At 41.6% G+C, this 10,978-nt stretch overlaps 1 protein-coding gene across 1 annotated transcript in view; it reads left to right on the top strand.

The window, feature by feature from the left end:
* igfbp5b (insulin-like growth factor binding protein 5b) overlaps positions 1-10,583 on the top strand; it is a 12,541-nt gene extending 1,958 nt beyond the window's left edge. The window contains exons 2-4 of the mRNA XM_024287010.2: positions 6,970-7,184; positions 7,271-7,390; positions 8,073-10,583. Of these exons, the coding sequence (XP_024142778.1) occupies positions 6,970-7,184; positions 7,271-7,390; positions 8,073-8,204 (467 nt within the window). The 3' untranslated portion in view covers positions 8,205-10,583. The remainder of the gene's footprint in view (positions 1-6,969; positions 7,185-7,270; positions 7,391-8,072) is intronic.
* The last annotated feature ends 395 nt before the right edge of the window (positions 10,584-10,978 follow it).

Genomic DNA, 10,978 nt, shown 5'->3' with positions numbered 1-10,978 from the left:
AAACTGTCTCTCCCTCCTTTTTTGACATTGCTTCGCTTATGCCACTGTCATTCCAACTTCTAGTCCTGAACGGAGTCAAACCGCAACAGAAAAAAAGAAAAAAGAAGAAAAAACAGCTAACCAGCTGTTATGGTAAAGAGAGATCCTGTCTTTTGGTCTTGTAAAAGCAGAGCTGAGATGGATTTAGTTCTGCAGGCAGCTCCTGTGGTGTGCTCAGAGTCGGATTACCACTAAATCTACATGCCTGAGAGAAAAGAGGGGAACAGAGAAGCAGACGGAGGGACGAGTGGAGTTGAGCCAGCTGTCTTGAATGATTTAAGACATTTGCTTGGTGAACTTCTGTCTCCTGGAACTGAAAGTTAGCACTCTTTTTGTTGTTCTTGAGGAGATGTCATCCTTCTCTTCATGCCACTGATTGGTGTTCTAAAAATAACCTTGTGTCTCGCATTGATCACTATCTGGACTGCTGTAAGGAAACACCTCCCTATCAGTGCTTTCGGGTGTGCACGCTTCCGTGGGCGGTGTGTGTGTTATTGATGACACCTCAGACTGGTTTGTCTCACACCGGCTGCACATCCGCCCTCAGAGGTAACCGGAGTATCTTCCCCTGCTGCTCCATCGCAGTGATTCAGCAAGAACGCCTTGAGTCGAACAGCTGAGGAGGACTCTGGTTTCCCGCCGCTGTCTTGCATGCACGCCAGCTGAGCAATGTAAACAGTGGGAGGTGTGGAGATGGAAGGTGGGTGGGGTGGTCGCTGTCAAAGTGGGGCACAAAGGAAGATCTACTGTTGTGAGCTGCAACCAAGGCGCTCCACCATTGACGAACCAGACTCTTGTTGCCAACAGATATGACTTCACAACCCCCAACCCGTCATCCACCAAAGTCTCTGAAAGGCCCTTTCTGTTTCACCGCAACCAAAAGGTGGTCGGGGTCCAGAATTCTCCACCCACACACGGACAATACCAGCATGGCCTTATTGAAGCAGCAACAGGAAACCTCCCGCCTTACAGCTACTTTAATACCCTATATGTGTGTGATCTCTGTGCACGTGTGTCTCTGTGTGCAACTCGCATGCCAGATCGCCACAGTGATGCTCTGCAAAGCTTAGTGGCTCATGTCACATGCCTTCAATATTTACAACCACCCGGTCCTTAAAGAGGTGCAGATGGGAAAGTTTCATATTTCCATGAATACCTCACATATTGCGGCGTTTGCTTTATTGTTGTCTGTCAACACACTGACTGGACCATGCTTTACCTTTGATGTTTGGAAATCATCAAGTGTTGTCATCTGTCAGCTGGTTGTTAGGCTGTTTCTGTGACACTGACGTCACCAGGACCAAAGAAAAAAAGCAGATTCTCTATGACGGTGCTTTTAGAGCAATGACGAATCACTGTTCTCCGCATTTAGGAAAGCGTGACATTATCAAGATTATTCTTATGAATAGATCCCGCTACCTGTGGATCACAGTGCACAGAAACTTGCCAGTGATCATGAAAACTTACCATGTCTACCACATTAACTTCAAAGTTTACTCTACAATGTTTCTATGCCTTCAGTGACACAGAAACCCTGGTACACAATTCCGTCAGGGTTTACCCAGAACCTTCATATTGATGACTCAACGCACTATGATTCTAACAATCCTGTCAAGTTCTTTTCTCTTTCTCTAAATATTTGCTAACTCCAGAAACTTTAGTAGCTCTCACAATTTTAAAGCAAAATGAAGGTCAAGTCATGCTTGGCAAGGCTGTGCTTCACAGTGAACACTTACTCTTCCTCACTTACCTATCGATCAAAAACGCAAAATTATTTATTCACATCGCAAATAGCTAATTTACCACCCCCCACAGACACACAAACAACAAAGCAACAAACACCAAGAACATTTTTGACCCTGGGCTATATGTAGTTTTATTTTTAGGGTGAAGTTGCTCCCTTTGAAAACCAGCCTCTAGTGGTTATTTGAGGAACTACAACATTTGGCACTTCCATGTTGTACCCAGAGTTTTAAAATGATGTTATACTTTGTTGAGAAGATCTGAATCATGGTTATTCACTCACATGATGTAAGATGTTAGCAAAGAAAATTAACGCTTTTGCTAGGTGTAAAACATCTATCTAACATTCTTTCGACTACTGTAATTTTCATCCATTTACACAGTTAGCGTAGTTCCAGCAGATTCTAGAGCACCAAAAAGTAGCCGCTCAAGTGCTAACACAATTAACATAAATCCATTGATTCCATCATTAAGATAAGTTGCTTTGCGTCGTTCACGTTGATCAGTACATGGTTGTAGAATTACAGTATCTCAGAGTGTGTGTCATTTAGAATTCGCAGGTGACAAAACTTTAAAAAAGTATTAAATGCTTCATTAAATGTTTATTAATAAATCAACACAAATAAGTGCCAGTTTTATTTGAAATACATATCTTAGAGTTAGCATGCATCTTATTGAGTAAAGGATGCACTGTGCAGTATATTTTGTCATGGCGTTAAGAGATGTCACACCATCCGGCTATAAAACCACACAAAGAAAATTGTAAATCTGGTCCCAAGCAACATCTTGAATCTACTTTTCTTGAGCTTGAAGGTTCCTCGAGCACATCCAGGAGCACTCGCCTTTAGCCAAAATAGCTGTCTCTGTCACCAGCAGGGAGCTGGAAGTGTGTCACACCCAGCAATTGCAATGTGGTGACGGCGACCCGAAAAGGACGTTGCATCCAAGCGTGCGGCTTGTTGGAAACCAAAAAATGTGACAAGCGCTCAGACCAAAATTAGCAATGCGCTGCAGGAGGAGCCACACATCTCACTTTGATCGTTTGCTTTCAGCAAGGCCTTCAAAGAATGTTTCTGCGTTTCTTTGTCTAATATGAGCTATAAACAGGCCGCATAGTTTGCTTACCTATAGCTGCATTTCCCTCTAGAAAAAAAACAAAACAAAAGTCCTGTTTTTCAATGTATGATCCTTGAATTGTTCTTGTTGCTATTTATATTATGCATTCAGGAAAGCAGGAAACTTTTGATTGCAATGGACATATTCTGTGTGCACAAAGAGTTATTTCCTGCACGTTTGGCGAGCTGATCGGAGGCATGCACAAGGCACGACAACAGAAATTCCTTGGACAACAGGCCATATTCCTCTGATGTCCAAACAGGACGTTTCATTGAATCTGGAATATCAAATTCAGCCATCTGACCTGAATGTGAGCCCGTTTTATGAAATTCCTCAGCTATTGTCATCTTCTGTTGCAGAGGGCAGCGTATCATATTTGTCATTTCTTTTTCAAGCTCACTTCCTGTTTGCCCTACACACATAGGTTTTTTGATAAGCTGCACCATTTGAGGATTTATTTCTTAGTAAACATTGGACTCCTTCATTCCATTAGAACATTCTTTGAATGCCACATTCTACCTGATGAATGTATCTGACTTGAAGCTCAACATCGAACCATTTTGGTTTGTCTGCAAAGCATCTTTCAAATTTGTTTGCATCTCAGTTTACCCCAAAAGCAAGAACGCACTTTTCTTTTCCGAAACAAAAAGGGAGAAAACTCTCTAACACTAGAGATGTCGCTGGGAACATCTAAATAACTCACCCTCTGTGACAGATACCGTAAATCTTTAAGTGTTTACGCGGTCAGTGTGAATGTGCTAATGTACTTGGATTGCGTAAGTACCTCTCTACTAAATAGTACTGCATATCAGCACAAGGCTGCTTTTCGCCACTTCTGAATCCACTGGAATGACATCAATTGGATCAACAATTGAAAAGTTACGGTAGTCGAAAGAATGTCAACAATGGAGCAAAAACTGATGTAAGCGGGTTCAACATTTCTAACTGAAAAACACCCATTTATCACATAAAATACCAGTTTTCTTACAGTTTCTTGGTCTACTTGGACTACTCCATCGGTCAGTTGATGTCTCTTTGTTTCTTGCTGGAACTTGTCAGGCTGAACTCTAACGTTCAAATATTTAGCGTCAACAGGTAGTTTCACGCTTCAAGATGGTTTACTACTAGTGTATCTCAGCCCCCCCGCCACCCCACCCCCCAAGTTCATTTTTCGCCACAATTATCTTGTCTCACCCCCAGCTGATACGACACTGCGCCTCCATTCACTTATGTCTCACATTTTGTTAAGATGTAATTTCAGAGGCAGGGCAGACACTTGGAAGGCGATCAAAGACAGAATGAACCCAACACAATTTAATGCACGGTCATGAAGTAAATCTTTTTTTTGGCCAAACATAGAGTCAATATGGTTCTAGACATCTAGGGCAAAGAAAAACCCTAAAGTTATTGCAGATTTTCATTTTGTAATGTCAAAAACATTCATTCATGAAGCATAATTGTTCAGAGAGATCAATTTTTAAAGAGAAGGATCAGGTGCACCCGCATCGGCTACTCTGTTCCCCCTTGTCCTAATGAAATCTTTAGATCAAGACGAGGAGAGGAGCTGGGGACTCAGCTTTAGACTCAGCTAAATGGAGGAGCTGCAGATAGGCGGTGGACTTGCTTGGCTTTTGTCCAGCATCTTGGCTGCGTTTCAGGAGTTAAACCAGACCTCCTCCTACTTTTACTTTACAAATCTGATACCCTTAGAATTAGGGATCGGGACCAAGGGTTTTTTTCCTAGTTATAAAAAGACAAATTTAGACTTTTGCAATTTGTATACGCCCTACATCATACATGTCTTCGTTTTCATAGACATTTATTTTCTATAAAAGCCACTAAAGTTGTTGGGAACTTGTGTGTTGAAATAAAGCTAGACGTAGGATAACAAATCAAGCTAAACAAGAATGGTAGGTCCTTTTCATTGGAATGTTTCATTGCATCTTCATGAAGTGCCATGTCCAGTTATTTGACGGTGCGGAAAATAAAAAAAAATGGGGAGATTTTCCACAGTTATCACATAAATAGTGCACACAGGAATGCTGGTTGGAAGTATTTATTTATAGCTGTAGCTTAGCAGTCGGAGTGGGGAGACACAAGGACATATCTAAACACAAACCAAAGCCTGCCAAGTCATGAGTTGAGAGATTCATTTCAAAGCCTGTGCAGTACAGAAGCCAAAAACCCAATTCTGGTAATCAACCTGCCCCAAGCCCCACCGCTCACCCCGACTCCCCTCCTTCCCCAGACTCCAGACGCTCATGCTGTGTCAAGCTCTTTGAACATCAGTTTCTATGAGCTTGTGCCCTTGTTATTCCTTATTGTTCAGTTTTGTTTTGTTTTTGGCCTTTTTTTTGGCAGTTGTATACAAGCAGGCTCGTGAGCATTGTTTTAGCAGCTTGTTAAATAGGATATTCCCACCATTTTTTCTGGTAAATGTGGAAGTGGATTTTTCCTCTCAAAGGAGCAGCCAGCTTATGGCCTCGAGATTCTTTTCTGGTTCGATGCATCTGTCTCTGCGCGCCACGGCGGGTTTCCTTGTCAGATAAATATAACGAGGGTCATCCACTGGCACCATCCTGACAGCCAATTGGGGCTTGGCAAAGTCCCCACAACAGCCTTGTACTTATGGTACAGCTAAGCCAACAGGGCAGGAGGTGGTGGGATGGGGTGGGTGGGGGAGTGTCTTTCTGTGGCCTCAAAGAACCTCTGGCTGGGGGTCGAGGCTTAAAAGGCTGAGCCCCAAAGATAGGAAAGGGGTGGGTGGGGGGAGGTTTGGTAAAGAGTCTAAACCTTGAGATGTCCTATCAAAGGCCTTCAGATCCTCCAACACCACACTGCCCCCTGGGGGAACTCCAATTACATACAGGAAGTTCATAAAACGTGACACAAATGGACAAGCATTTATATCTGTCGAGGGACCGACTACACTTTCCTCAGCTTGACTTTTAAATTAGCTGACTGACATATCGCTGTAAAGTTAAGACACCCAGAGGCCCAAGATCTGCTTTGGAGTTACCAGCCCAGATAACAAGCAGACATGTTTTACAGGCGGAAAAGGGAAAAAGTCTGGGCCGCCGTGCAACTTTGGGATAAATTTTTCCCATGCTAGTAAAATCTGTTAGCTCTGAAATATTTGTACAGCTCTACCATTTTACCAGCCTTTGGCTATTAAGGTCTGTTCCAGCTTTGGACAGCTTTAAGTAGAGTTTGAGTTTTTGACTAGAGTCTGAGTCTCAATATAACAACTTCGAAATCAGTTCGATTAACAATTCTTCATGATTTTTGATTCAAGGAGATTGTATTGGGATTTAAACTGAAAAAAGGGAAACGCTGTGGATAAAACAAAGACTGCAAACAAAAAAAAATGTGAGTGCAACGATTCAATACAGAGGGGATATATAACATAATATGCAACATTTTTTAAGGTATTACGTAAGGGTGTGCCAAAATATCGATATTGCGATATATCGTGATATTTACTCCTGGGATTGATTCTTCTATTGATCTTTTATTTACATATGAAGAGGCTGTTAAATGCTATCGTCGTCATCCTTTGGTGAGACGTTCCTTTGGAGGCAGATAGGGCGCGTGTATTTCAAGACTGGTTGTCTTGGCTTGGTGTCAATGCTTTTCAAAGACATAGTATTACTAATTTCAGCACTGTTGCACAAAATGAAATATTAGTTGGTCATTTTAATTGTGTTCAAAAATAAAAGGGAATATATTTTCCTAAAAAAATATGTGTTCTTCCATACAATGTGAGTTACCATTTTTATCAATTATCGCAATATCATCGACTTCGTGAGTCATGTATCGCGTATTGCATCGTATTGTGAGGTACCCAGTGATTCCCAGCCCTAGTGTTAAGACATCTTTATGGTCATAATGCACAGTAGCTGGAAGCTTGTCTGTCACATCCGCCCTTTTCTTTGCTTTAAATGTAAACTTTATCCATAAATTTGAGTCATGAAAGTTGATTTTTTTAGGTGACTAGTTCAAAGTGTTGATCTAATGAAGCTGTAGATTTTTTGCGCGTATTTTGATGTCCCTTTTACTCTTTTGTTGCAGAGTTTGAGTCTCGAGAGCACGAGGATGCCATCACCCCAGAGATCCCAGGAGATCTGCAGCCAGCTAAAGTGGTGCTCCATCCCAAAGACATTGTCAACAGCAAAAAAAATATTGCGGTGCGGAAAGAGCAGAAGAGGAAGCTGACCAAGCAGCGCTCCATGGGCTCCACAATGGATTACGCCCCTATGACCATTGACAAGCATGAGCCGGAATTCGTAAGTACAGTGGTCCAAAACCAAAACTTTACAGGCCTTGTTATATTCCGTATATTCGCTGATCCCTGTACTGTATTTCTTTGAAGGGGCCATGCAGGAGAAAACTTGATGGAATCATTCAAGGGATGAAAGACACGTCTCGTGTAATAGCTAGGTCTCTGTACCTTCCAAACTGTGACAGACGAGGATTCTTCAAGCGCAAACAGGTGAGTTTGGTCTTTATTCCTTTTAAACTTTTATTTGTGTTTAATTGAGTTGGACAAACTGTTAGATTATAGCTGCTGTTTATCAAACAGCTTTTAAGGCTACTATAAGGAAATAGTTACCAATTGTTAAGTTTTAAAAATAATCCACAATAAGTGAAATTCGTGAAGTGGGCTACTTTATTTTTTACAATTATTTTAGATATTTAAGGCTGTAAAACTACTTGCTATGCACATATATGCTTTTCTCTCTTGTTTAAACTCTTAAAGTCCAAACTGTTGTTGAAAAACAAGTCCAGTATTATAAAATGAAATCAAAGACCAACCAACTAGCAATCGAAGAGTTTTGCAAATTTGGCAAACTGAACATATTCTATACATGCGTTATGGCATGGAGGAGATTGGTTGAAACAATGCTCTACTGCCAATCAGAACCCAGAAGACAATATGCTGTAAAGACACAAAAAAACGTTGCAAAATTGCGATGTAGCAGTTCAGTCACTGTTTTCAGTGACTGGGTTTTCTGATCTTCCAATGTTTAACTTGAGGTAATGTTTTGACTATACAAGGTAGTATTTCTTCTAGTAGTTTTGCAACAATATAACGCATATGAATTAATTGGGAAATGGTCCTTCATTGGTTTTCTGTCATCTCCAGTAAAACACTGCCCTATTTTTCTTTCCAGTGCAAGCCATCTAGTGGTCGTAAACGAGGGATCTGCTGGTGTGTGGACAAGTATGGCATTCAGCTCCCAGGCATAGACTACACCGGAGGACACTTTCAGTGTAAAGACCTGGAGAGCACCAACAATGAATGAAACCCTGAAAAAAAAACAACCTTCTTCCCTCCTTCGAAACCCACATTGTCCTACCCTTCACCCACCACATGACCCGGGGCCCATGCCTCCTCTCTGAATCACACCTGTGCACTCCGCCCTCTGCTCACTTCAAGATCGTCCATGCAAGGAGAGAATTGAAAGGAACAAAAAAAGAAAAAAACTGACCCAGAACTCAACTCCACATACGGAGGAAACATGCAAAAGATTTACTGGATCCCTTTTCTTGACTATGTCTTTTGGGACTGTTGTGTGAGCCTGGTTATGTAAAAAGAAATGTGTGCAGAACTGATTTTGATTGTTTATTTTGTGTTATATCAAATTAATACAAAAAAAAACATTGTGGGAGAGAAAAAACATACAGACTTAAACCAAATTCCGCTTTGAAACTGTGGATTGTTATGACAGCATTTCAGAGATGATTGGAAGAGTAATCAGATCTTCAATAGTAAAAGAGAGAACCAAGAGACTGAAAGATGTCGGAACACTCAATCCATGTTTGTGGTTCTGTCAGAGCACTTATGAAAAAGGGGATCCTGCTCAGATAGGTATAACTTCTCAAAAACAGTGTGCATGGGTGTGAGTGTAAATGCAATTTGTGTATGAACCCATATTGGTGTACAATGGAGCGAGCCTGATAGAAAAAGAAACGAATGTCTTTTTTTTTTTTATATATATTTCTTTTGTTTAATGTTCTCATGAGTTCTGCTGGCGTTTAAGGTGGTATAGGGGCTAGCCTTTCTGTAATGTAAAGAAAAAATACGTGTGGGTTTTCTTATTTTTTGGAGCATCCAGAAACAAAAGAGGAAGTAGACCAACACAGATGAACCTGCTTAAGTGGCTCTTCAACATTTTAGCTAGCCTGACATGCCAACTGTGCCTATTTCAACAGACACTGCCATACAGGCCGAAACGGCTTAGAGGGCGCTGGCGCTACTGGTAAAAAAAAATCCAATCTTTGACTACATAAGAAAACTTAGTGACCCCTCCCCCCTTTCTTCTCTACTAAACTGTCCAATCAGATGTCTCGCGTTGAATGTTTGAAACGTTTAATTGACAGGTTCTCCTGAGCTGCTTTCAAGTAGTAGGGCTTCCAACAAGCTCACTCCTGATTGGTGATAGGGGTTGTCATAGAAACGATGGCTCAGACAGCTTGAACCAATCACTGCTTACTGGCTCCAACATGGCGACATCCTTACCTTGAAAAACCGGTTCCCTTATACGGTCAATGCGTCCAACTTGATCAGTGACATTTAAGGTTAAATTTGGTCTATCTGGGGCTGTGTTTGGTCAAACTTGCCAGTAGGGCCAGTTGCTCCTTCGATTAATTGGTGTGAAGTGCAGTTTTGTATGGTTTTGTTTTGTGTTGTTTCCTTTGCCTTCAGTGAAGTAAAGACTGCCCACTTTTGAGCCATGTTACTTTAATAAGTGCCCCACCCCCCTCAGTTCTGCTACTTCAGTGTAATCTCAGTGTATTACGTTATTTTGAAAATATAGTTATTGAATGCTGTTTTTTTTTCTCCTGTTAAACAAAGTATGACAATTATGTAAATATGCTTAAGATAAAAGATCAAAAATGTCTTTAAAACTTTGATTAAGTCCTCGTAAGCCTGTCAGGGGGTGTTGGGGTGGTTGTGGGGGGTCCACAGTCATTTGACGGAGCAGTCAAAGATGCCTCGGGAATCCTACTGATCAGATGCCTTTTTTTGACAGAAGTGAAGTGTCCGTAAAGGCTACAGGATATAGCAGGGTTTTTTTGTTTGTTTTTTGTTATTAGAGCTCTTCCCTTTCTGTGCCTTCCCAAATGCATTTAAGTACTGATGTGAAACGGACATGGATAGGAGTGCGTACACTTTTATTTTGGGAACTGGTAGCTGATACTTGACACAGCAATTCAGCGAAAATCCATTTATAATCTCAAGTACCTTGGGTAAAATCCCGGACGAGAAAGGAACCACGCAGGGAGTGACTTTTCGGGTTTAACTCTGACAAACAATAAGCTAAGGTTCTCGCATCTTTTATGCCAATGTGTACAGGGAGGTGGAACCAAAGGGTGTTTGGAGACTTTTATTTCGACGTTGAAAATCCAACCTTCCACCACTTTGAAAGTCCAGACAGAAAGCAGCTTGCACTTATTTTGTTTACTCACAGCCGTTGTTGAGACACAGCAACCGAAAAAAATGGGGGAGGGGTTATTGTGAAGTTGGTGGATCAGCGAGAAGCCCTAGGTGTTGTGCTATATTTTGCTTACTTCTCAAAGGCAGTGCTTTGAGGAAAAGATCATTGACAGAGGCTGTTAAAAGCCCATGCCTGGGACCTTCAGTACAGTTAAGGAGAAAAAAAACACAAAAAAAACAAAAACGGATGAACATTACTCAGCTACGGATGTTCTCACGGCCTATTGCACAGAGATGACAATTGATAGAAAACGGTGGATGAGAGACGGAGGAAGGGGAGAGGAAGCAACATGGGCGGGAGTCATTATTGCCGCCACTTCCCCGATGTGGGCTCACCAATCGCATGACGTTAGATACAGGTAGCAACAGTTAGACAGTTGTAAGGAGTCTTGGGAATCTGGGGGTTGGTGGCGTTACACTGCAAGCTTACACCACATTTTCTAGTGTTTGCAAAGTCCTGCCACCTTCGGGTGTTTGTAGGTCATCACCTTGCCAGGTTTCCCAACTCCTGCTTTGGTTTAAACTCACGTTCACACTTCTTTCTTCAGTAGAACAGTAACTACAGAACAGTTTTGGGTT

Source organism: Oryzias melastigma, linkage group LG21, assembly GCF_002922805.2.
Source record: "Oryzias melastigma strain HK-1 linkage group LG21, ASM292280v2, whole genome shotgun sequence".
NCBI lineage: Eukaryota > Metazoa > Chordata > Actinopteri > Beloniformes > Adrianichthyidae > Oryzias > Oryzias melastigma.
The sequence above is the reverse complement of the archived record's forward strand: the minus strand, read 5'-3'. Positions and strand labels throughout refer to the sequence as shown.